This window comes from Erythrolamprus reginae, chromosome 1 (assembly GCF_031021105.1).
Source record: "Erythrolamprus reginae isolate rEryReg1 chromosome 1, rEryReg1.hap1, whole genome shotgun sequence".
In the NCBI taxonomy this organism is placed as follows: Eukaryota; Metazoa; Chordata; class Lepidosauria; order Squamata; family Dipsadidae; genus Erythrolamprus; species Erythrolamprus reginae.
In genome coordinates this window covers 37,550,483-37,577,770 of record NC_091950.1, presented here as the reverse complement: position 1 = coordinate 37,577,770, position 27,288 = coordinate 37,550,483, and the positions used below count along the sequence as shown (strand labels likewise).

The 27,288-nt window shown below is 41.0% G+C and overlaps 1 protein-coding gene across 5 annotated transcripts in view; it reads right to left on the bottom strand.

Annotated features, from left to right (window-relative positions):
• SAMD4A (sterile alpha motif domain containing 4A) overlaps window positions 1-27,288 on the bottom strand; it is a 185,804-nt gene that overhangs the window by 57,786 nt on the left and 100,730 nt on the right. For all 5 annotated transcript variants that reach the window (XM_070749541.1, XM_070749530.1, XM_070749568.1 and 2 more), the window contains exon 3: window positions 8,289-8,807. In XM_070749541.1, the coding sequence (XP_070605642.1) occupies window positions 8,289-8,807 (519 nt within the window). The remainder of the gene's footprint in view (window positions 1-8,288; window positions 8,808-27,288) is intronic.

Genomic DNA, 27,288 nt, shown 5'->3' with positions numbered 1-27,288 from the left:
TGGCCTTATTGCCATACACTCAAAAGCCTGATTGGGCTTATTATCAGGGGATGTCTTATTTTGGGGAAAACAGGGTAGTCACTCTTTCTTTCTTTCTTTCTTTCCTTCTTTCCTTTCATTCATTCATTTATTCATTCAATTTTTTATGCCGCCCTTCTCCTTAGACTTAGGATGGCTTACAACATGTTAGCAATAGCGGTTTTTAACAGAACCAGCCTATTGCCCCCATAATCCGGGTCCTCATTTTACCCACCTCGAAAAGATGGAAGGCTGAGTCAACCTTGAGCCAGTGATGAGATTTGAACTGTTGACCTGCAGATCTACAGTCAGCTTTACTGGCCTGCAGTACAGTACTCTACCTGCTGCACCACCTCAGCTCACAATATTGTATATTGTCATTGTAGAACAAGATTATAATGTTTCCAAAGCTCCCTGAATCTATCATTGCCTTGTGTGACCTAAAACATACCTTCTAAAGTTCAACCATCCCTCTTCTGTGGCTCTGCTCTGAAAAAATCGGGTTAAGCAAACTACATTTGTTTTCAACTGCCAGAGAAATCATTGATAAATCTGGGGACAACCCTAAAGGCAAAATAAAAATAGCTGAAGTTACTTACTCTGATCTTATTTAAAATATTTCAGGATCTCCAAGGGATTGGACTAAGGACACTGTTTTTCAGTGGTTCTTCTTCCTCAAGGAGTAGCCCCAGTGGTGAAGGGAGGAGAATTCTGCCCCAAAATTTCTACTTTGTAGATTTCCTTGGAACTCTTTACCTCTCTCCCAGACCTTGACCAGAATGAAGTGCTAGTATTACAATGCTTAATCGGTGCCTGGAAGTTGCCAGAGTTGGGTGGGAAGGAAGAGACTTGAAATGAATCTTCCCAAGATGGAATGGCTTTAGGCTTTTTGGCCAACTAATTTCAAAGAAATCTTGCATTTGATCTGGAACTAAATTATAGTCTCCTATTTAGATGACCCCCAATTTGTGGGTCCCCCTAAATGCATAGCTCCTTGCTTGCTGAGCAAATACGAGTATTTGCACGGGAAGATCCACCACAGAATCCCCTGACATGAGTGACAAACAGGTCAAATAGAACCCTGATGCAGGCCTCAATGAAATCACACACATACACACACACACACAGAACTGAGTATATCCCTCACATTTTGTAAATACAGTGACGCCTTGTCTTACAAACTTAATTGGTTCCAGGATGAGGTTCGTAAGGTGAAAAGTTCATAAGACGAAACAATGTTTCCCATAGGAATCAATGGAAAAGCGATTAATGCGTGCAAGCCCAAAATCCACCCCTTTTGCCAGCCGAAGTGCCCGTTTTCGCGCTGGTGGGATTCCCCTGAGGCTCCCTTCCATGGGAAGCCCCACCTCTGGACTTCCGCGTTTTTGAGATGCTGCAGGGGAATCCCAGCAGGGGAATCCCACCATCGCAAAAATGGGTGCTTCGCTGGCAACGGAAGTCCGGAGTTGGGGTTTCCCAGCGAGGGAAGCCTCAGTGAAATCGCAGCATCGCAAAAACGCGGAAGTCCAGAGGTGGGGTTTCCCATGGAGGGGAGCCTCAGGGGAATCCCACCAGTGCGAAAATGGGCACTTCGGCAGGCAATGGAAGTCTGGAGGCGGGGCATCCCAGTGGTGGCAGCGGGTTTGTAAGCTGAAAATAGTTCGGAAGAAGAGGCAAAAAAATCTTAAACGCCACGTTCTTATCTCGAAAAGTTCATATGATGAGGGGTTCATAAGATGAGGTATCACTGTATTTAAGTATATCTTTTTATGTGCTCACTTTTGTTGCCAGCAGTTTAGACGTTAATGGCTGTTGTGTTATTTTGAGGGGAGAGCACATTTATACTGTTATACAAGCTGTATACTCACTACTTTATATTGTAGCCAAGTGTCATTTCATCAGTGTTGTCACATGAGAAGATATACTTAAATATTTACAAAATGTGAGGGGGTGTAATCACTTCTGTGACATACAGTACACACACTCTCTGTGTGTGTGTGTTTGTTTGAGTGAATGAATGGATAGATAGATGGATACTGGACTACAGTTTGGGAAATTCTGTGATTTGGTATCTGGATATTTTAATGTGCGATTCTACCTATATGTTTCATACCAGATTGCTTTACTACATTGATCTTAATGTATTTTTAGCTGTTATCACATCTGACAGTATTTAAGCTCCAGAGCAGGATGGAAAGTTTATTTAAAAATATATATTATAACTTTTTGATTTTGATCCAACCAAAAACCAGAGCAACCCACGGGATACTACATCTCTCAAGAGCCTCAGCCATCATGATTATTGGTGAAGGAAATCCTCTTCAATAATATCTGTACATTAGATGAAGTCTGACTCTCTCTAAATAGGCAATATTTCTACAGCAGGAGCCTTTCCTTTTCTGGTATCCTTTGGAACAGGCGATTGCAGAGGGAGGGCAGGTTAGGTTTGTTTTTAAAAAACTATGCTTTTTAGTTTATTATAGCATTATTCACTATTTTACCAACGATTTTAAAGAAGCAGAAAATTTAACTCCGGCAGGTAGGCGGTTGGCATAGAATTTTAGCATCATAATCTTGAGGGGATTGCAAAAAACAAACAAGTAAATCGAGTCCAGGTGTTCATCTGACGGTAGATCTCCATCTGTATGCTTTCATTTTATAATGCAAGTGAAAGACTGTTAACACTTCTTTAAGTAAAAATGTTAAATTTAGACTGTGAACGACTAAAAAAAGCCCCTGCCTTTCAAAAGCATGCATCTATACACCATATGGATACACAATCTTCAGATTCTAAATGCATGCGCTGTATTTAAAATCCTACTTTGTAAATTTTGCAGCAGGGGAGCAATTCCGCAAAGCTCCTGTTGAACAAGAGCGACGTGTTAGGCAGAGCAAGCTGTGGTCCTGGTGAGAGCAGAACGGCCTCATTGTAGCAAGTCAGGAAGTATCTTGGCCTGGGACAAGGGCTATTTGTGTAGGAATGACATGGAGAGAACATTCAGGCCAAAGGAAAAATAGGTATTACGTAGCAGCTCTTTCGGTGGGAAAGGGTGCTTCATGCCAGAAGTGTAGCTGAATGGAACATTGTGCACGAAGCAGAGACTGACTCAGAAAGGATCGCCCAATGAGAAGCAGACGATGCTCAAAGGAAGCCACATCTGCCTTTGGTGGGGCAGGTTCACCTGGATGAGAACCTGCCCATTGAAAAGGCTTCGTGGCATTTCTAAAAGCATGTGTGATAGATATGGACAGCCTTCCTCTAGTAGACTTATAAAGCTAACTCAACATTGACTCTTAATGTCGTACAAAGAAAACAGTTGTAACACTGAAAAGCGAGCAAAAAAGAATGGTAATGGTTACAAATGAATGGATGGAATGAAATGAAAGGAAAATAAGTGGTATTGTGTGTCCGTGGAACCATAAGAGAAAAGTGATGAGTGTAAGAGATCTGCATGAAGTGTCTGGTCTCAATGAGTTGTTCAATGTATGGAAGGAAGTGAAGGTGGTAGATTGAATTATGAATATTAGAACATACAATTTTATTTATTTACACTATTTACTTACACCTGATCTTCTAGACTCTAGAGATTTACAAAACACTGAACACGCAATGCTTAAAACAGTAAAATGTCTTATCCCAATGCAGCACCCATATTTTCCTAACCAATTCCATTCTTAAATGTTCTGCAGACAAGCTATGTTTTAACCCCATTGTAAAGTACCACCAAGAATGGACATCCATGGGTAAACTCTGTAGTCTTTCCTGTTGGCTTTCGCAGTTCTATTTTTTATTATTTTTGTTTTTCATGTTGTAAGCCACCAAGAATCTTCAAACAACTATGGTGCAACATAAATGTGGTATATAATTTAAGCAAACTCTTCCACAGAGATGGAGCATAAACTGAAAGCATTATGGTCCTTTCCATATGATCTTAACATCTTAAGTACTCTTAACATCTCATTTCCAATAAACCACTTAAACGGGATTGGTTTTATCTGTAGTATCAGACAAGTCACCAATCACTGGATGACCCCCTCCTTTTCCTACCAAACTGAACTATTCAGTTCAGGCTGAATGTAACTGCTTCAAAACAGGGTCTCCTATTTTTCAATTCTGCTGAAAGCCCAGATGATTCCTGTTAAAGAGTACCCAAAATAACAAAGAAATGTTGTGGGATGAGTAGGGATATACCCCAATCAGGTCACAAGATCAGGGCAACCAGTTTGGTTCTCTCAAAAGTGTTTTGTTTCTTTTTTTGAAAAGGCAACTGGACTGATTTTTTTTGGAGAAAGACAATGCCGTTTTGCTTCTTATCAAGGAAGATTCATCAGTTGTACTGGATGGTATTACTGAGAAGAAAGGACAATTATTGATGTTTATTGTCCTTTTATCACTAACACAATCCAATACAACTGATGAAGATTCCAGAAAACCAGCCAACAGACACACGGAGCTGTTAAACTCCAGTAAGATGCCCATCTCACAATGGGACACAGGTCAGATGGAGTGGAAAGGAGCAGGGCTCGTACGAAGTAAGAAAGAAAGAAAGAAAGATGGTAAGAAGGTAAATAGACAGAAAAAGAAAGGTGGGAGAAAGGAGGAAAGAAAAAGGAAAGAAAGAAAGAGAAAGAAAGAAAGGAAGATGGTAGGAAGGAAGACATACAGAAAAAGAAAGGAGGGAGGAAAAGGAAGAAGAAAAGAAAAAGGAAACAAAGATAAAGACAGAAAGAAAGGGGGGTGGGAGGGAGGGAGGAAGGAAGAAAGAAAGAAAGATGGTAGGTAGGAAGGAAGGAAGACAGAAAGAAAAAGAAAGGAGGAAGGGAAAGGAAGAAGAAAAAAGAAACAAAGATAAAGACAGAAAGGGGGTGGGAGGGAGGGAGGAAGGAAGGAAGGAAGGAAGAAAGAAAGAAAGAAAGATGGTAGGAAGGAAGACAGAAAGAAAAAGATGGTAGGAAGGAAGACACACAGAAAGAAATAAAAAGAAAGAAAGGAGGGTGAAGGGAGAGAAGAAGGAACGAATGAAAGAAAGACATATGACCACAATTGAGCCTAACATTTTGGCTGCTAAACAAGAGCGTTGTTAAGTGAGTTTCACCACATTTTACATTTTATGCCCACCCAGTCACCTGACCACCGAGCCACGGCCACCTGAGGGGGGTGGAGGGCAATGAGGATGAGTTTGTAGCACCAAGGGAGCGGTGGACTGAAAATGTTTGGGAACCACTGTTGTAGACTACAGCAACAAAATCTTGAAAGCCTGTCCAAGTTTCTCTTCGTTGCATTTCTTAGTAAACAAAATTAAGGCAACTTGTTTCAGTTTCGGAACTGCGCAGTCTTTTCTCAAGTTCGTTCAATCTTTCCCCAAGGTGATGCCTAATACAAGGTCTAAATCCTGACTGAATGAGGTTCAGATAACCCACTTCATTTAGGATAGTCTGTAGTTGCTGTCCCACCATTGCTGCCTTCTGCAGACACTGTTACATGAAAATATCTGTTCTTCTATAAGTAAATATTAAAACAAATTGATTAGAAATGCAGAACTGGTGCAACAAAATATGTAATGTATTCCACAAGGAAGAAGAAAGAAGGAAAACAAGGAATGCGAAAGAACAAAAGAAGAACTATGAATTAGTCCCATTGCTTTAAGTGTGGGTTTCCCACACACAGAATGAGAGGTCAAACTGATCCTTCCCACAATAAATTTTCTATATAACCGCTTGGTTTAATGTGTTGGTAGTTGTTGTAACAGTCGCATGTTTTGTCTGTCTGCTTTTGCATATGCAAATCTGAACTGGCTTTTTGCCATCCTCACGTCTACGCTGTTTCATAATCAGCTATAAAGATGCAGAGGATTAAGAAGCAATGCTCATGGTCAGAAAGGAACAGCTAGATCCTGACACGCATGATGATGCTGTAGCAAAGGAGTGTCAAACTAGCGGCGTCATGTGATGTATCGGGACTTTTCTCCCCTTTGCTAAACTGGGTATGGGCATGGTCAGTGCGTGATGCCATCCGGCCTGCAGGCCATGGGTTTGACAGCCCTGTCCTAGCATCATCTGGTGTTGAAGGATGCTCCGAGTTCTGTTTCAGCTACACCTGGATGATCATCGGTTCTGTACATTAAATCTACATGAAAATCGTTTAGCACACCACAAAGAAAATTGAAGCTATAATAAATCAGTTGGCTGTTCTACATGACGGATTAAATTCCTTTACTTTATCTCAGTATTATCCTCTTCTTAGAACATATTCACTGCAGAGAAAACATCTATGTGACCAGACTACCTCCGGAATCGCCTGCTACCGCACGAATCCCAGCGACCGATAAGGTCCCACAGAGTTGGCCTTCTCCGGGTCCCATCGACTGAACAATGTCGTTTGGCGGGCCCCAAGGGAAGAGCCTTCTCTGCGGCGGCCCCGGCCTTCTGGAACCAACTTGCCCCGGAGATTAGAATTGCCCCCACCCTCCCTGTCTTTCATAAACTACTCAAGACTTATACCGCCAGGCATGGGGGAGTTGAGATATTCCTTCCCCCTAGGGTCATTACAAGTTATGCATGGTATGTCTGTGTGTATGTTTGGTTTTATAATAAGGGTTTTTAGTTGTTTTATTATTGGATTGTCACATGCTGCTTTTTATCATTGTTGTTAGCCGCCCCGAGTCTACGGAGAGGGGCGGCATACAAATCCAATAAATTATTATTATTATTATTATTATTATTATTATTATTATTACACAGTGTATCTTACTCATAGGTGGGCTGCTAAGGTGGAACACTGATGTGTGCTCGCTCCCGTGGCTCTGAGTGCTAGCAGAGTCCAGCGCAATTCTGCTACTGCACCTGGGCAGGTAGCAAAATCACCGTTCCACCTTAGCAGCCCACCTCTGATCTTACTGTATATGCATGGGTGGTGGTACAGAGAAATTTTGATTACACTACAGGAAGTTCTTGACTTAGGACGACAATTGGGAAGATAATTTTTGTTCCTCAGCAAGGCAATTGTTAAGTGATTTGCACCTGATTTCACAATCATTTTCGCCTCATTTAAGTGAATCACTGCAGTTGTTGTGTGGCTCATGTGGTCGTTAAGTGAATTGGATTTTCCCCATTCACTTTGCTGGTGGGAAGTTGATGGGAAGGTCACCAGTGGAAATAACATAACTCTGGGATGTTGCAACTATTGTAAATACATGCTGGTTGCCAAGCAGCTGAATTTAGACCGTATGACCAAACAGTAGCTAAATGAATGGCTTTAAATTGAGGACTATCTACACTGGTTTTATTTTGCATCATATGTTTGTTCTAATAAAGAATGGAGAAGACAGATTGTGAAAAATTTGCCAGACAATTGCTATCTGATTGTTTGCAAGTCTTTTTCTACTACAGTGGTACCTCCACTTGCGAACTTAATTTGTTCCGTGACCGGGTTCTTAAGTAGAAAGGTTTATAAGAAGAAGCAATTTTTCCCATAGGAATCAATGTAAAAGTAAATAATGTGTGCAATTGGGGAAACCATAGGGAGGGTGGAGGCTCTGTTTCCTCCCAGGAGATTCCCAGAGAAGCCCCACAGAGGCTTCTTCCTGTCTTTTCCAGCCCTGTTTCCTCCCAGGAGATTCCTAGAGAGGCCCCATGGAGGCTACTCCCCGCCTTTTCCAGCCCTGTTTCCTCCCAGGGTATTCCTAGAGAGGCCCCACGGAGGCTTCTTCCTATCTTTTCCAGCCCTGTTTCCTCCCAGGAGATTTCTAGAGAGGCCCCATGGAGGCTTCTCCCCGCCTTTTCCAGCCCTGTTTCCTTCCAGGGGATTCCTAGAGAGGCCCCACGGAGGCTTCTTCCTCCCTTTTCCAGCCCTGTTTCCTCCCAGGAGATTCCTAGAGAGGCCCCACAGAGGCTTCTCCCTGCCTTTTCCGGTTACAGTTTCAGAGGCTCGGGTTTGTAAGTGGAAAATGGTTCTTGTGAAGAGGCAAAAAAATCTTGAACACCCGGTTCTTATCTAGAAAAATTCGCAATTAGAGGCGTTTGTAAGTAGAGGTACCACTGTACATCTTATTTACATCAGGTACTGATGTGTAAAACACCATTAAAATTACATTGAAGTTATAAAATATTTCTGCCCTATTGGTTTATTGCTTTTACCTATTCTGCCTCTATAATTTCTTATTCAGTGTCGCAGTGGGTTAGAAATGAAGTGCCCGATATTGAATTCTGGAGGCAGACATATCTGGTAACCTGGTGCGAAGCATCAACCTTTAAAAACATTACTGACTTACTTGTGCCTGTGCCAGTCCCAATTGTGTTGATAGTTGCAGGAACAGAGGACGAAGAATAGAGAGGGAGGTGGCCATTCTCACACCCCAGGTTTTTATCTTGCCAGCTGGAGGCATTCACACATATACCAGAGTCCCGAGAGCTCTGCCACCCATTGAGTTTATCATCCGAGTTCTGTCTTTGGTGATAGTAATGTGACTGCCCATAATCCACCGAGTCGGACCGGCCTCTGTTTTGGCTGCCAAAGGTACCCGATGTGCGGTCCTCCAAGTGGTTCAACCACATGGCAAGGGCACTCCTGTCCTCCAGGGATGTGGCAGGATGGATCAAAGCATAGGACAGGAGTTGCCTGCTCTCCTCTATGTGTTGGTTGTGTTCAATTGAGTGAGCCAGGATTTTGGGAAGTAGTTTCATGTATTCCACTTTTCCTTCAATATTCCCTGGCTTCAGCAAAGGCAGGTGGGTTAGCAATAGAGAAATCACTTTGTCCTTCGATTCTTGCTGCCACTGGTTAATGATTCCTGTTGTGCCGGGGGTAGGGGGAGAGAAGGGAGGGATGGAGAGGAAAGAGAGAGTTGTGAAATTAGCAAACAAGCCCAAGAAGTAAATCAAGAGGTTTTAAAATGTTATGAATAGCTTTTTGACCTTAATCTTATCCATAATCGTTTTATTTTCTTCTACTTCAGTGAAAATTAAGATGCAAAACAAGAACAACAATAAAACAGGATAATACTTAAGACTGTATGCAAGCTTTTGAATCACACAGAACTTCCAAGCAAATTCAAGTGTGGCTGGGGAAGACGTTATGTTTGTTCTTGCAAATGAAGACATATCCACCATTGTGTCAGAAAGGCCAACATGAATCCATATCACATTACCAATTTGTAATTAGAATCATAACCCTACTTAGGATTCAACTTCTCTCAGTAGCATACTCTTATAAACATATGGGCTTTCCTAAATATGCCCATGTCACACCAACACTCCGCAGTCTGCATTGGTTGCCGATCAGTTTCCGGTCACAATTCAAAGTGTTGGTTATGACCTATAAAGCCCTTCATGGCACCGGACCAGAATATCTCCGGGACCGGCTTCTGCCGCACAAATCCCAGCGACCAGTTAGGTCCCACAGAGTTGGCCTTCTCCGGGTGCCGTCAACTAAACAATGTCATTTGGCGGGACCCAGGGGAAGAGCCTTCTCTGTGGCGGCCCCGACCCTTTGGAATCAACTCCCCCAAGATATCAGAGTTGCCCCCCGCCCCCCCCCCCGCCTTGCCTTTCGTAAAGTTCTTAAGACCCATCTCTGTCGTCAGGCATGGGGGAACTGACACATCTCCCTCGGGCCTATACAGTTTATACATGGAATGTTTGTGTGTGTGTTTGCTTTTAATAATGGGGTTTTTAGTGTTTTTTAAATTATTAGATTTGTTTTTTACATTGTTTTTGTTATTGTTGTGAGCCGCCCCAAGTCTACGGAGAGGGGCGGCATATAAATCTAATAAATAATAATAATATCCTAAAATGAAACCAAGTCATCAAAATGGTTAACTTCCTTTCTTGATCCAGACATGCTTATATTGTTATTTTGTGAAATTGGTCATTTATGGACATTTTTTTCAATCATGTGAGCTTGGGATCATGGAAGTTGCTATATGGAGGGAAAGCTGTGTGCCTGGCACAAGATATGTGGGAGGCTCCATATCTGGACTACATACATTATTTGTGCAAAGAACAGAGTGGTATCTCTTCGGGCACCTACCAGGTAGGCAAAAATGGCTACGTATGCCGTTATCCATTAACCTTGGGAAGGATCATAGTTCTATGGGGAAAAAGATCAGGCACAACTGGGCACTCTATACAAGTGGTTTCTGAGTTCAGGTGCCAGGAAAGCACAACAGTTAAGTTTTGTAATTTACCAAGAATAGAGAGAGAGAAAAGAAAGAGAAAATGGATTAATTTAAAATACAAAAATATGTTTAATGGAAAAGTAAAACCTCACTCATATGATATTCATTTTTCTTATTAAAATGCACATTTATACAAAGTTTTTCATTTTTTAATTACATTTCTTTATTAAATGTCTAAAACAGATAAGATATAAAAACAAAAAAAATTAAGGAAAAATAGGGACGTAGCAGTGCAAAGGGGTAAACAAGAAACAAGAAAAGAAATAGAAAAAAGGAGTAATTTCCAATTTTCAATTGTTATCAATTTAAGATACATCAAATTTTAGATGCAAAATTCAATATCACACAATAATTCTCTCAAATCTCATTAATATAGCATTCTTTCAGCTGCAAAAAAGTCCACAAGTGGTTTCCAAAAAGAAACAGTTATACAAAATCTTTTCTTTAAGCAAGTAGTTAACATCACCATCTCCCCCTGTTCCATTAACTTCACCATCTATTCTTCCATTGTGGGAATTTCTGAATCTTTTCATCTACATTTACAAAAAGATTGTTTGAAAATAATCTTATTGTATTAACACACTCAAACATCTTGAGGCCTCTTTTCTATTTAAAGTTAGCCCTAAGGAGAGTTCTACTCAGTCCAGACAGAAAAACATATTTGGAAATAAATTAGATTTTTTAAAAAACATGTACCGTAATTTATTTATTTATTTATTTATTAGATTTGTATGCCGCCCCTCTCCACAGACTTGGAGAGGGGCAGCATACAAATCTTGGGGCGGCAGACTAATTGTTGATTGCTAGCCTGATATAGCTTGCCATTCATTCATTCATTCATTCATTCATTCATTCATTCATTCATTCATTCATTTATTGGATTTGTATGCCGCCCTTCTCCGCAGACTCGGGGTGGCTAACAACAATGACAAAAACAGCATGTAACAATCCAATCCAATACTAAAATAACTAAAAAAAAACTTATTATAAAAACCAAACATACATACAGACATACCATGCGTAAATTGTAAAGGCCTAAGGGGAAAGAATATCTCAGTTCCCCCCATGCCTGATGGCAGAGGTGGGTTTTAAGAAGTTTACGAAAGGCGAGGAGGGTGGGGGCAATTCTAATCTCTGGGGGGAGTTGGTTCCAAAGGGCCGGGGCCGCCACAGAGAAGGCTCTTCCCCTGGGTCCTGCCAAATGACCGAGTCTACGGAGAGGGGCGGCATACAAATCTAATAAATAATAATAATAATAATAATAATAATAATAATAATAATAATAATAATTGTTTAGTTGACGGGACTCGGAGAAGGCCCACTCTGTGGGACCTAACTGGTCACTGGGATTTGTGCAGCAGTTGCTCATTAAAGCAAGATAGAGTATCTAAAGTAGCAAAATATATTTAATTATTATTAAATGAATCATTCTAAAACATTAAAAAAACCAGTTATGAATCAAGGTATTTTGACAGTGATGGCAGAAACCCAAACTGGAATGACTTACTGTTTAGAATTCCACTGAATAATATTTACCCTTATGTCTTAAAAAACCTGAAGAAGGGTAAAAGATTGACTCAACCATCTTTTCCTTTAATGATTTAAATTAACCTTGTGCGATCTGGTAAATATGTTAGGAAGCCAAGCAAATTTCCATTTCTGTTTTCTGAGAGCCATTCATGATTCTAGCTGCTGTGCTGAGTCCTGTCTGTCTACTCTATTCATTCTGCATTGCAAGTATGAAATATAGGATTGTCAAGGATGATATCCACCCGTTTTGAAGTCAGATGGTGGCAAGTGTGGCTCAGAGGCAGGCAAACATATGCCTTTGCAAGTGATTGTACATTAAGTGGAGGTTTCCTGAAATATAAGTCACTGCTAAAGAAAGAAAACAAAGTAGAGAACTATGACATTAATTCCATTTCTATTTTTATTTTTTTATTTTTTATTTTTTTATTTTTTTATTTTTTTATTTTTTTATTTTTTATTTATTTATTTATTTATTTATTTAGTTAGTTAGTTAGTTAGTTAGTTAGTTAGTTAGTTAGTTAGTTAGTCAGTCCAATACATAATGAGGGTTTTAGTAGCTATATATCTATATACACATAGTAAAATACATGATGAAGGTTATAGAGGAGATACTCATAGTAAAATATATCTAAGAAATAATAGAAAAGAAGATATACAGTAGTCCCTCGCTATATCGCGCTTCACCTACTGCGGCTTCACTTCATCGCGGGTTTTCAAAAAATATTAATGAGAAAAATCATTCGCGGATCTTCGCTGGTTCGCGGGTTTCTGAGGAAGTTGATCGGCAGATTTAAACAGCCCGCGAAACTCGATCGGCAGGTTTTTCAAAAAAAATATATCTAAAATTTTGTAAGAGTGTGGGAAGGGTTTATAAACACTTAAAACAATGAAAACTTATCAAATTTACAATTACAATATAAATACTTAAATAAGTACTATCAGTCGATAAATTCCCCATCGCGGATTTCACCTATCGCGGCCGGGTCTGGAACGTAACACCAGCGATAGGTGAGGGACTACTGTAGTAATAGAACATATCAATGAAAGAATAGAAGAAGAGATATAGGAATAGAAGAAAGATATAGGAGATATAGGAGAGCAATAGGACAGGGGACGGAAGGCACTCTAGTGCACTTGTACTCGCCCCTTACTGACCTCTTAGGAATCTGGATAGGTCAACTGTAGATAATCTAAGGGTAAAGTGTTGGGGGTTTGGGGATGACACTATGGAGTCCGGTAATGAGTTCCACGCTTCGACAACTCGGTTACTGAAGTCATATTTTTTACAGTCAAGTTTGGAGCGGTTAATATTAAGTTTAAATCTGTTGTGTGCTCTTGTGTTGTTGTGGTTGAAGCTGAAGTAGTCGCCGACAAGCAAGACGTTGCAGCACATGATCTTGTGGGCAATACTTAGATCTTGTTTAAGGCGTCTTAGTTCTTATTTCTTAGGCACGTATGTGCCTGAAGTGTCTCAACCCACATAACCCTCTCTCTGTCATCTGCTACCTCCAAGATAACAAATGACTCAACCCACCAAGGCAGCTTATCTTTCAAAGATGGACATTTATACAAATCACAACTAGCTGAGAGAGAAAGAAGAACATTTTGTGGCTAATCAGGAACTTCATTAAAAGGTAAACTTTAGATAATTATTGTTTATATGGAGAAGGGGAATATTTTTGCATTACTGGTTACAGCTCTTAGCATGTGAGCATGATACTTTTCTGGATTAAACTGAAGGCAATTCCATCTAAAATTTAGAAGAATGGGTAGATACCTTGTTTACCAACACTTGCTAAGATACCAATTCATAACGCTTTCCATTTCTTAGTCTTCATAAGGCAACTGTAAAGTAGTCAGAGATTCCAGATGGTCAAAAATTGAAACAGTATGAATGAGGGAATGGGATTTTTATCATTGCTGCATATATTGTGTTATAAAATTTGTCCCAAGTGTCAATTCTTTTGGAGACCAAGGCACTCACTATGGTGAGCTGCTTTTTATAGTTATTCTGATTAGACCAGAGTTATTTGGAACTGCTTATCTTTAAACAGTCTGTCCCATTTTTTCAAGTCATTTTTTCCACTCTCCTGTTACATTTAATACCAGCAACAAATTTGGCTTTATAACGCTTTATCTTTGAAGTTGAAGCTGACTTCTTAAAGTTTGCTCCTCCTGTTGTTGGATTTTATAATTTTAATTAGTGATTGAATTTTATTATTGCTAATTATTAGCTTTTGTAAGGTATCTAAAATCATTTTCACTGGGCCGAGCATGAATCTTACTACACACCTTGACTACCAATGAGGGATCACTAGTAAGTGGAGCCAAAAAACGATGAGGGTGTACATTATAACCAGCCTATCAGTAGTATCTGTGTATGTCTTGATCTAAAGTTACAGTATTCATCACATTGGAAGGCATAAAATGAGGAACTTAGTCTTAGTGAATCAGTTTGGTATATCATAAAATATGACATGAGGGAAGCCTTTGAAGCCTGGGGTGGGTGAAAAACGGGCCTACTGGGCCCACCGGAAGTTGGGAAATGGACTGTTTCCAGCCTCCAGAGGGCGTCCGGGGCAGCAGAGGAGGCGTTTTCACTCTCCTCAGGCTCCACGGAAGCCTTTGGAGCCTGTGGGGGGTGAAAAATTGGCCTACTGGGCCCACCGGAAGTTGGGAAATGGACTGTTTCCAGCCTCCAGAGGGCCTCCGGGGAAGCAGAGGAGGCTGTTTTCACTCTCCTCAGCTCCAGGGAAGCCTTTGGAGCCTGTGGGGGGGGGGGGTGATGAAAAATAGGCCTACTGGGCCCACCGGAAGTTGGGAAATGGACTGTTTCCAGCCTCCAGAGGGCCTCCGGGCAGCAGAGGAGGCTGTTTCACTCTCCTCAGGCTCCACGGAAGCCTTTGGAGCCTGTGGGGGGTGAAAAATTGGCCTACTGGGCCCACCAGAAGTTGGGAAATGGACTGTTTCCAGCCTCCAGAGGGCCTCCGGGGAAGCAGAGGAGGCTGTTTTCACTCTCCTCAGGCTCCAGGGAAGCCTTTGGAGCCTGTGGGGGGTGAAAAATAGGCCTACTGGTCCCACCGGAAGTTGGGAAATGGACTGTTTCCAGCCTCCAGAGGGCCTCCGGGGCAGCAGAGGAGGCTGTTTTCACTCTCCTCAGGCTCCAGGGAAGCCTTTGGAGCCTGTGGGGGGTGAAAAACGGGCCTACTGGGCCCACCGGGTCACACATACATGTGTAGGGGTGTGGGATGCAGGGTGGCATTGAATTATGGGTGAGGGCACGCACATGCTCACTAGCACATGTGCATGCACTTTTGGCACCCGAGGGAAAAAGGGCTTGCCATCACTGTCCTAGACTCTGGCCACAACAGAAATGTAGTGATATAGTTTCTCTGGCAGGTAATCATCCAGCATTTGTTTAAACATCTCTGAAGATGAGGTCACCATCCCCCAAGGCACCCCTTTCATTGTCAAATAGCTCTTACAGCTAGGACATTTTTCAGTATAAACCAAAACAATTTCTTTGTAAATTAAATCTGCTCTTTCTTATCCTGTTTTCTGCCCTGTCTTCTACATGAAAGCCATAAACTCCTTATGACACTTCCTGTGTGTCTCTACAGTCTTGTCTTTTTGAGACTAAACATAACCAATGATTCCATTTATTCCTCAAAAATTTTTCCTTCCAGGCCCATTATTATCTTGGTCCCCCTAATCTAAACAATCTCCAAATTTTGTTTTTTTTTTGCCACTGCTGTTATACTAAATCAATTTTTTTTTAAAAAAAAATCAACATTCACAGATTGTATAATGTGTTCAGACTCATTGTATTGTGTGAATTCAACCATTTGAGTTTATTCCATGATTTAAAATTATATGTAAAGCAGAAGTTACACATGCAATGCAAAACAGAATTGTTTTCCCCTTAAGTTAGAAATAAAATGAAAACAAAACTCTCAAGATTTGTGTAGTTGCCATTGTCTACAATACAGTCGTACCTTGTCATACGAACCCCTTGTCATATGAACGTTTCGAGATATGAACCCAGAGTTCGGATTTTTTTTGCCTCTTCTTACGAACTTTTTTCACCTTATGAACATGCCACCGCCGCTGGGATGCCCCGCCTCCGGACTTCCATTACAAATGAAGCCCCTGTTTTTGCGATCCTGGGATTCACCTACAGCATCGCAAAAACACGGAAGTCAGGAGGTGGGATTTCCCATGGAGGGGAGCCTCAGGGGAATCCCAGGATCGCAAAAACGGGAGCTCTGTTGGCAACGGAAGTCCAGAGGTGGGGTTTCCCAGCAAGGGAAGCCTCAGTGAAATAGCACCATCACAAAAACACAGAAGTCCAGAGGTGGGGTTTCAAGGACTTCCGTGTTTTTGCGATGGTGCAATTTCATTGAGGCTTCTCTTTCTGGGAAACCACACTTCCAGACTTCTGTTGCCAGTGGAGTGCCCATTTTTGCGATCCTGGGATTCCCCTCCTGGGATTTCCCTACAGCAGCGCAAAAACGCGGAAGTCCAGAGGTTGGCTTTCCCATGGAGGGGAGCTTCAGGAGAATCCCACCAGCATAAAAACGGGCGCTTTGGCTTGAAAAAGGGGTAAATTTTGGGCTTCCACACATTAATCGGTTTTCCATTGATTCCTATGGGAAACATTGTAGCGTCTTATGAACTTTGGACCTTACGAACCTCCTCCCGGAACCAATTAAGTTCGTAAGACAAGGTATCACTGTATTACAGATTTTTTATAAATGCATACCCAATTTTCTTTCTGAGAAATGTATTTATGACTGCTTGATACCCATATCTGCAATTAAAAACCAAATAAAAAATTTTAAAGTAAAAAACTCCGCAAGACGCAGAAATATTCCATAAAAATTTAGATTTAGAATTTAGATAAAATTGTTCAAACCCATAAAATGTGAGGTTTGCTAGATAGGGGTTATATTCACACATATTTAAGCTGATTATTAAATTCATCCATTTCTAGGTTTGCACAACCTTGTGCAATACAAACAAGCAAGCAAGGTTCCTGTGACACAGTAACACCTTTATTTAATGGCAACAAGTTTATCATGTGGGACAAATATGGCTCCATCAATATTAACTGAGCTTGTTAAATATGTCATGTGAATACAGCTTTCTTGGAATAATTAATTCCTTGATTCACATAAGGTTTATTCCCATATCTGTCCTTTAAGGTTTCCAAGCTGAAATGCACATGGAAGGAATCCCCATGATACCTCTAGAGTACAGCCTGTTCATATGTAAAAATATGTTTCTTTGGACAGCTTGTCCAAGAGGACTCTTCAAATCTGCTGACTTGGAATTGTCAAGGTATGGCCAGTTCAAGATTGAGTGACTCTTTGTTCACATGGACACATGATCAGAAGAGCGAGCTTCAGAATAGCAGTACCAAACTTTCCAGAGACACTTCATTTTGACACTCCACTCTGTGCCCAAGTGACTTGCACAAAGTTACTTTTTAAAAAAAAAATTAATTTATTTATTAGATTTGTATGCCGCCCCTCTCCCTAGACTCGGGGTAGCTAACAACAATAGTAAAACAACATATAACAAATCTAATATTTAAAATAATTTAAAAAACCCTAATTTAAAAACCAAACATACACACAAACATACCATGCATAAATTGTATAGGCCTAGGGGGAAGGGAATATCTCAGTTCTCCCATGCCTGATGACAGAGGTGGGTTTTAAGGAGCTTATTTGCTACTTCTTATATATTTTTCATGTTTTGTACTACTGCAATCCAAAGTCTATGGAAGGCTATACAAAAGGAAACTTCCGGACAGCTTTAAGGATAGTGTTACAGTAGTACAATTTTGCAAGGGCTGTTTAATTTTTGGTCAATCCATTACATCTTGTTGTGTATACTCCCATTCAGCCTGAGGATTATTTAGGTTCCGAAGTAGAGAGCGATTTTGAATTGGCAGATGGGCCTGATTTATAGATAGAAAGGTATGTTAGTGAAGAGGAGGAGGAGGAGGGGGAGGGGGAGTCAATTGACGAAAAGATGCATTCAGGATTGAGTGAGGAGGACTGAAGGTGGGTTAACCCTTACTTCCGACGTTCTCAGAAAAGGTTAGAACAAGTCTCAGGGAAGAGATATTAGAAGGTGAGGAACTGGTTAATCAGTTACCTCACATACGGGTGTGAACAGAAGAAGAAACTGATTTCATTCAATCTTGCCATCCCAAGATGGACACATCCATGACAAGCTCCGGAGCGTAAGCTATCAAATGTGTGATTTATTACCTGCTTTTATGACTCTTGGCTAGCACTGATTAGCCCATAAATTTTAGAATGACTTGTGGAATGTTTTTATGTTACTACCAAGATAATTTGCTTAACTACTAAAGATAGAGATAAGAAAAGAAAACACTGCGTGCAAAGCTGATGTATGAATGGGAGAAAAAGGAGAAATAAAGAAGATGTTATGTTTTACAAAGATATGCACTGAGCAATCATTTATTCCGATTATTATCTGAATTCAGCCTGAAACCAGAACAGATCTCAGTCCAGATTCACAATAATCATTTCCCAGAGCTGGTTTAAGAAAATAGAGAAAAAAAGAGAGATTTTTTTGTTACTGGGAATAGCAAGGGAGAAATTTGGAAAAAAACCAATTATATTTGATCCTGCACATAACTACAGCTGCGAGAATAACTTTCGCACAATCATAGAAAAATAATGATTTATCAAAAGAAGAAGAGGCTATTGAAAAAATAATGTCATGTGCTGAACTGGATAGATTAAACACAGGAATTAAAAAGCAAAGATGACTCAGACTACTATAAATGCTGGGATAGGTTTTGTTATTGGATGGAAAAGAGTGGGGGCGGAGATATAGTCAGAATAAAGAACAAACGATTGATAAGAAAGAAAATTAAAATACCCGGGGATAAAGGAGAAACAGGAAAGATCTTTTTGAGAGAATAATGTACAGAAAATGTAAATAATTGTAAATATTAATTCTTTATTAATAAACAAGCATAAAATAAGTATGAAAATTGTAAAAACAGGTCTGCCATGTAATGTCCAATGTTTTTAAATGTTTTTAAATGTTTTTTGTTTGTATTGTTTGTAAATAAAATATTTATAATTAAAAAATAAACAGTAAAACCCGACACAGAATGTAACTGATCTATCTTTCCTTCCTCTACAAATCCCAGACACATGAATTAACTTACTTTTAAAGTTGATGAGGCATCAACAGGTTATTTGAGATGCCCCATCCCAGGGGTAGGCAAAGTTGGCTCTTCTATGACTTGTGGACTTCAACTCCCAGAATTGCTGAGTCAATCATGCTAGCTCAGGAATTCTGGGAGTTGAAGTCCACATGTCATAGACAAGTCAACTTTGCCTATCCCTGCCCTATCGTGACCACACCGGTCACCTTCCATTCCTGCTGATATTACAACTTTAACATGGAACCAACAAGTATTTGGACATGTATGCTCCTGTAGGAGAAGAGTAAACTGAGCTGGAAGTGGGTTAAAAGTGTTATCAGTTTAGAGTTATTACATTACAACAAGAGAACTAAGTTTGGTCCCCCCCTCCCCCCCCATGAATTCTGTTGACCTTTATCTAGTGCCAATTTAGCTTTGACCACTAGTTGACAAGATTCTTGAATTAGAGGTAACAATAATAAACTCTTCAATAGCATTTAGCAATAGCACTTAGACTTACATATCGCTTCACGGTGCTTTTACAGACTTCTCTAAGCGGTTTACAGAGTCAGTATATTGATCCCAATAATGTGGGACCTCACTTTATCCAATTCGGAAGGATGGAAGGGTGTGTCAACCTTGAGCCTGATGATATTCAATCTGCCAAATTGCAGGCAGCCAGCAATCTGTCTGCAGTACTGCATTCTAACCAGTGAGCCACCACGGCTCTATCCCTAGCTCTCTTCTATGCTGGGAATTCAACAAATGGTCTTGGTTATTTCTGCCTGGCAACTCCCTGGTTTAAAGATTCTTTTAGAAGTCAAATTTGAAAGGGCAACATAAAAGCTGAGGACTATATGTAACAGCCTGGTCCAAATGCCTGGGGAAAGAGCCAGGTCTTCATGCCCTTCTGAGTGCTTAGAAAGGTTGAAATTATATGTATCTTTAGGGAGAGGTTATTAGGTGAGCAGGTGTCCAGCCTACTGGAACCAAGCCAATCTAACAAAGTATTTTCCTGTGCAGGAATAATGAGAATCCAAAAATACTGCTTAGAAGGAAAATCAACTCAGAGATACAGAATCCTACAATCTACTCTTATAAGTAAATCTGCTCATTTTCAAACAAACAAAAAGAATTTGATATTTCCCAGAAGGAAGTATGGTGGTTAAGTAGCTTCAATAGATTGGTACAAGTTAGTCAAAATATATATGAGTAATGAATATAAAGGTGTAAGCCAAGAGTTTCAGCGTAGGCATTTACACAAAATTCCATAGTGATTTTGCAATTTACAAACAAGACATTGGTTTGTATTAAGCAGCAATTATAGTCCAAAATAATATTTTATACATAAAAATTATGTACAAATTCAAGAATGACACAGCAGCAAGTACCTGTATTTACTAAGTCTTACTGCCAATCACTTTCCTTATATGTCAAAGAAAAAGAAGTACAATGTCACAAAAATCCATTTTAAAGCTTCAGATGTTAGGAAATAATTAACTGATCTATTACAACCTGACAACGTAACTTTGACATACAGTGATACCTTGTCTTACGAACTTAATTGGTTCCGGGAGGAGGTTCGAAAGGTGAAAAGTTCGTAAGATGAAACAATGTTTCCCATAGGAATCACTGGAAAACCGATTACTGCATGCAAGGCCAAAGTTTACCCCTTTTTCAAGCCAAAACGCCCCTCCATGGGAAACCCCACTTCCAGACTTTCGCGTTTTTGCAATGCTGTAGGGGAATCCCAAGAGGGGAATCCCAGGATCGCAAAAACGGGTGCTTTGCTGGGTGCCGTCGTCCGGCTGTCACCTTCTGAAACAGCTGGGGGCTTCTCGGCATTCTCCTGAATGCCGAATCTGGAAGTTCAGCAAAAGTTCGGGTTCGGGTTCGGGAGAATGCCGAGAAGCACCGCTGTCCGGCTGTCACCTTCCCAGAAGAGCCATGGAGCTGTTGGCCGGTTGGGAGGCGCAACGGAGGTGGGGAATCCCAATAGGGAATTCCAGGGGTGGAGCTTTGATGTCACGGAGACATCCTTCCTGGAGTCCCCGTTTCAGCACGCGGTCATATCAGAGGGCACACAAGACTTTGCCATGTTTCAGTTCCAGCCCGCATGCATGCGCTGGCCAGCTGATTTGTGGCCTTGGCAAAGGCCGTTTTGTCTTCTGGATGTGCAAAAAACAGCAGAGTTGGCAAACTGGAAGTGCGTTTTCTGAACTTCCGGTTTGTTCGTTGGGGGATTTTTTTCACCTATCAAGCTTCAGAAAGGCCTGTGCGCATGCACGGGAGGCAGCGCGGGGAGGGGTGCGCATCCATGATGGGGGGGAGAGGGGGCACATGCACGCATGCTAGCACATCCCCACACACCCCTTTTGGCATATGAACCAAAAAAGGTTCGCCATCACTGGTCTATAGTCTTGGGCAGGGGTAGGCAAAGGTGGCTCTTCTATGACAGGTGGACTTCAACTCCCAGAATTCCTGAGCTAGCATGATTGGCTTAGGAATTCTGGGGGTTGAAGTCCACAAGTCATAGAAGAGCCAACTTCGCCTACCCCTGGTCTTGGGTAATCTATATTCTTGAAGAAAAGGCTCTAATCTCTTGTCATGTAGGAACCAGAAACTCTCTGTTAGAGAAGAAAAGAGAAAGGCTGATTTTCTCTTCCAGGGACCTCCAGAGAATAATGCAAGAACCCCTATGGTGAACAAAACTAGGGATACTCAATGACATACTGTATATTTATTTTAGTTTTCGTTTATTTAGATCTGCAGAGCTGCCTGATTCCCAAGGCAACTCTAGGTGGTAAAGATAACTTAAAAACCAATATAAATAGCACAACTGATTAAAAACATCACATAATAAAAAGCAAAATGTAGATGCTGAGGATAATTCCCGAACAACAATTATAAAATCGCACAAGTTTCACTACCTTCCTAATCCCCATGCCTGGGAAAATAGCCAGTTCTTAAAGAATTTTCTGGAAAGCCAGCAATAATCTCAGGTGGTAGGATGTTCCAAAAGGGGAGCACCATGGCAGAAGATGTATACTTTGTAATCAGTATATTTTAATTGGTGGGATCCAGACCAATCAAATATCTTGGTCCCATCCCATGAAGTAGTGAGCCCCAGGACCTTGCATTGCACTCAGAAACTTCTTGAGAGTCTGTGCAGCTCACAAAACATGGACTAGACTTTTCTGCTTCAACCAACACCAACTGGAATGGATCCCAAGGTGTTGTGGTTAGCTCTGGCCCTGCTCCTGCCCCAAGCACTGTGGATGTGGGGGAGACATCCACATGCTGCAGGCCTGTTTTGCCCCCGGTGGAATCTGCTGATGAAGGCTCCTCTGACCAAGAAGACATGAGTGACAGGGAGGAGGAGAGTGGGGCAGATAGCTCAGAAGGAGATCAATTATCTAGCTCCTCCTTGGATTCAGAACAAGAGTTAATGATAAAGCCACGCATGCAGAGAGCGATGCATAGGCAACAACAACTGAGAGATTATTATCAAAGAAAATGAGGCCACCTGTGGTTGGGTGAGGCTGTGGTAATTAGTGAGGCTGCTATAAATAGCAGCCTGTGGGTTTGGCCATTGTGGAGGATTATCTGATCGTTGTATTTCGTGACTGCTTTACTGACTTTGACTTCTTCTTTTTTTTTCACCTTTTATAAAATAATGTTTATTGGTTATATACAAATATATACAAAGAAACAATACAAAACAGTGTTGACAAGACAAGGTGTTCATATCATAAGCATCTGATCATTGTTTCCAATAGGGCCGAACGAACCACATTTAACAATAACATTGAACATAAGACAGCCCCTTCCCCACCCCACCCCGCTGCCAATCTGCAGCTATATTTATTTTTTATTTTCCCGGCTATTCAGTCAGCGGAATCGTATTTCTTAAAGTTTGCTTAATCGTTGGTCTAAAACTTCCTTTTCTAAATAATGTGTTTAGTATTATGATTGTTATAGTTCTAATTTATTTCTATCCTAAAAAGAAAAAAAAAAGAAAAGAAGAAGAAAAAAGAGGGGGGGGGGAAAAAAGAAAAGAAAAAGAAAAGAAAAAGGGGACTTTGACTTTTTGTGTGCTGATTTTCCCCCGCTTTGAAACTAAACCAGAGCAAAGTGTGTTTCACTTTGTGAAAGAAGAAGGACTGTGAATTGCCTCACAGCTGCAAGATAAGTATCACAGAACTGATAAGGGACTTGTACAAATTACCAGTTTGTTCGGAGACGAGTGCTCTTTGCTATACAAAAAGAGTGCTTAGTTTATTTGAATTTTTGGTATAAAGAACATTGTTTTGAATTTTCAAACGTGTGTGTGTCTGAAATTTGTACCTGTGAATTTTTGGGAGGATTCTACCAGAGAGCCCGACAGAACACAAGGAATGAGAACCAGTGACATACCACTCATTCCCAACCCAAACAGAGATTCTAGAAGGAGTCTATGATCATTTGATGGCATTGCAAATCACCAAGGAGTCAAACAGCGTAAGGATGCAGCACGCCTTCATCCTACTCCCTTTGCGTGGGATGAGGCATCTCCTATACATTGCATTAGGCCCCCACTTTGCAGAAATCAAAGCATCTAGAATAGCATCAACTGCCAGAAGACTAGAAGACACTTGTCTAAACGGATCAATAACCTGGCTCTGTAAAAGAAGGAATGCATAACTTGAGACTGTCTCGTTAAGAGATCCTCCTCATTGGAGCAATTTGACAAGTTAGCACCAAACAGTAATTTTAATGTCAAAGAAAAGGGAATCATTAAACATTCAGAGGCACATATTTATATTATTTAATGAATGCAATGTAATTTAAATTCAGCCTCTGTCCATATTTAGATACAGGCACTGGCAAAGCAGACAAAGAATGAAGTCTAGCCCTTGTCTGAAAATAGGTTTGCTTCCAGAATAAGACAATTATCTTCAAAAATGTATAAATAGTTCAGGTTTCTAGGCATCAGAATTCTGCTTTTAGAACTCCAAGCACCTAGGACAGTGATGGCAAACTTTTTTTTTCCTCGGGTGCTAAAAGAGCGTGCACACCTGCTATTGCACGCTCTTTGGGTGCCCACACCCATAATTCAATGCCTGGGGAGGGCGAAAACAGCTTTCCCTGCTCCCCCAGAGGCCCTCTGCAGGCCGGAAACGACCTGTTTCCCAACTTCTGGTGGGCCCAATAGACTCGTGTTTCGCCCTCCTCTCCAAAGGCTTCCTTAGAGCTGGGGGAGGGTAAAAACACCCTCCCCCATTCCCCTGGGGGCTCTCTGAGAACCAAAAATGCCCTCCCAGAGCCTCTGTGCAAGCCAAAAATCAGTTGGTCAGCACACATGCACGTTGGAGCTAAGCTAGAGCAACGGCACGCATGCCAGCAGATATGGCTCTGTGTGCCACCTGTGGCACCCGTGCCATAGGTTTGTCATCACTGAGCTAGGGCTTCTTTTGTCTGTATCCAACATACCCACAATTTAGACAACATAATTATATCGGTCTTTGGCACAATGTATATGAAAACAGAAGCAGCCAGGGAGCAGGGAGATTGTAGGGAGTCACACTGGAAATAAAAGACAGATGAGGATTGTGTGGTCTAATTCCCAGGACATAAGCTGCTAATTGCTGTTGAGATTTTTCCATACAAAAACAATACAAATGGTTCACCCTATGCTGCCACACATCAGATTGCTGGGCAATGCCACAGGGTGGTGATGCTGTAACAGGAAAGGGAAAGCTAGAGTCATTGCTTTGTTTTGTTTTGTTAAGGAAGACGCAAAGTAATGTAGGGCCCTTGGCCAAATTAAAAAATAAATAGTCATTCGTGTAAGCCTCCTCTGCGTACTGTGCCACCATGTGACCTGTTCTTTTGGAATTTCTGCTTGTGACTGGCCGGTGAAATTACTCTGTGACCTGTAATAACACCACTCCAAAATTAGATTGCAGCTTTACTTGGCCTTTCTCCACCCCACCAGGCAGAACACAAGCTTCAAGGGTTTTCTTTCCATTTAGGGCTCTTTATTTTTTTTAAAAAAATTGGATGCTCATAATACACTTCTTTCACATTGCCAACCTAATTATGATGTGAGGTTTCTAAACTCTCTCTCCTTTGGGGGGGGGGGAAGCCACAATGTCTGCTCACAAAATCTCCATGTCTTGGTAAAGTCCAGGAGGCATCCAATAATACTCACATACACAAACCGATTGGTCCAAGGACGCCATTAAATACACACTTTCACCTACCCCTTTTCTTTCTTAGTTAGATCTGTAATCTCTGAAACTTAGAAGAAAGCCTTGAAGACTGTCTTGTCCTTGTGACATCATGATACTTCTTTCCACTTAGTCCTTGATATGCTCTTCTTCAAACTCATTACCTGACTCAGTAGTGTCAACCCCAAACCCCCAACATTTTCCCCTTACGGCTATCCACGATTGACCTCTCCAGATTCGTAAGAGGTCAGTAAGGGGCGTGCATAAATGCACTAGTGTGCCTTCCGTCCCCTGTCCAATTGTCTCTCCTTTATCTCCTTTATCTTTTCTTCCTTTCATATATCTTTTCCTCTATTTTTATATCTTTTCTTCTATCCTTTTCATTATACAGTGTTCCCTCAATTTTCGTGGGTTTGAACTTCGCGAATAGCCTATACCACGGTTTTTCAAACATATTAATTAAAAAATACTTCACGGGTTTTTTTCTATACCACGGTTTTTCCTGCCCGATGACGTCATACATCATCGCCAAACTAATCATTTTTGCAAATAAATAACAAAAAAATAATTATTGTTAATAAATAATTATGTTTATAAATATCAGGATTACTAAGTGTCTTATTCAATGGTGAATACCAGTAATAATGGTGAGTAAATTGTTAAGGGAATGGGAAATGGTAATTTAGGGGTTTAAAGCAGTGATTTTCAACCTTTTTTGAGCCGCGGCACATTTTTTACATTTACAAAACCCTGGGGCATATTGGGGGGGGGCAGCTAAAAAAAGTTTGGACAAAAAAATTCTTTCTCTCTCTTCCTCCCCTTCGCTCTATTTATTTCTCCCTCCATCTTTCTCTCCCTTCCTTCCTCTTTCTCTCTCTCTCCATCCCTCTTTCTTTCTCCTCCTTCCTTCCTCTTTTTTTTGCTCTCTTTCTCTCCCTCCCTACGTCCCTCTATGTCTTTCTCTCCCTCTCTTTCCCTCCCACTCTTTCTCTCTCTCTTTCTCTTCTCTTTCTCTCTCTCTTGCTTTCTTTTTCTCTTGTTCTCTTTCTCTCTCTCGCTCTTTCTCTCTCTTGCTTTCTTTTTCTCTCTCTCTCTCTCTCTTTCTTTCTTTCTCTCTTTCTTTCTCTCTCTCTTGCTTTCTTTCTGAGCTTCGCGGCACACCTGACCATGTCTCGCGGCACACTAGTGTAGCACGGCACACTGGTTGAAAAACACTGGTTTAAAGTGTTAAGGGAAGGCTGTCCATAGCCAAAAATGGTGTATTTACTTCTGCATCTCTACTTCGCGGAAATTCGACTTTCGTGGGCGGTCTCGGAACACATCCCCCGCGAAAATTGAGGGATCACTGTATATATTACTACTTGCCTATTCTCTTCAAAGTATATTATGTATTGGACAAAATAAATAAATTAAAAAAATAAAAATAAAATAAAGATTTCATTGAGGGCCGTATCAGCATAGTGTTTGACCTGGGGGGGGGGTAGTGTGGCCAGGATGGGCGCTAGTTTTGCTTTCTCCTGTTAAAAAACTAACCTTCCAATTCTCCAGATGTCTTCTTTGTACTCGGGGTTGCTTCTAAAGTCTTGTGCTCGCAAATTCAGTGAAGGACTATGCAATGGGTGATAGGTTTGCAACATCTGATACGTTTTTATAACGGCAAAAACTGGAGACGAGTGGGATAATTGTGAACATAACAACCTGGATCAGTCCCCAGTATTGTGGGGAGAGGGGGTTGAAAAATTATGTAAAAAGAGTGCCAGGAAGTCCATATTAAGCGACAAACACCAAAGCAGAAAGCCTTGCCAAAAATGTTTTTTTTTAAATCGAGAGTAAATGAAGTGTGGAGAAAGTTTCAAATACAAATTTCAAGCTAATGACACAGACGCTGGAAAAGTAACAATGACTCACAAGGCCATAAAATGTGCCTGGGTTCACTGCCATATGACGTAAAGCCACAATGACTTCCACATTAGCAGAGAGAGAAAAAAAAAACGGAAGGAGAAGATCAGGATGGAATCGCTACTTGTTTCAGCCAAAACTGGAAAGAAACACTGCCAACTGGAATGCTATTGGCTCCGCAAATCTTGGCCAAGTGGAAATTTTAGAAAGGAAAAAAGAAAAACAGACAGCTAACTTCTTGGAAGGGACATTCACAAAG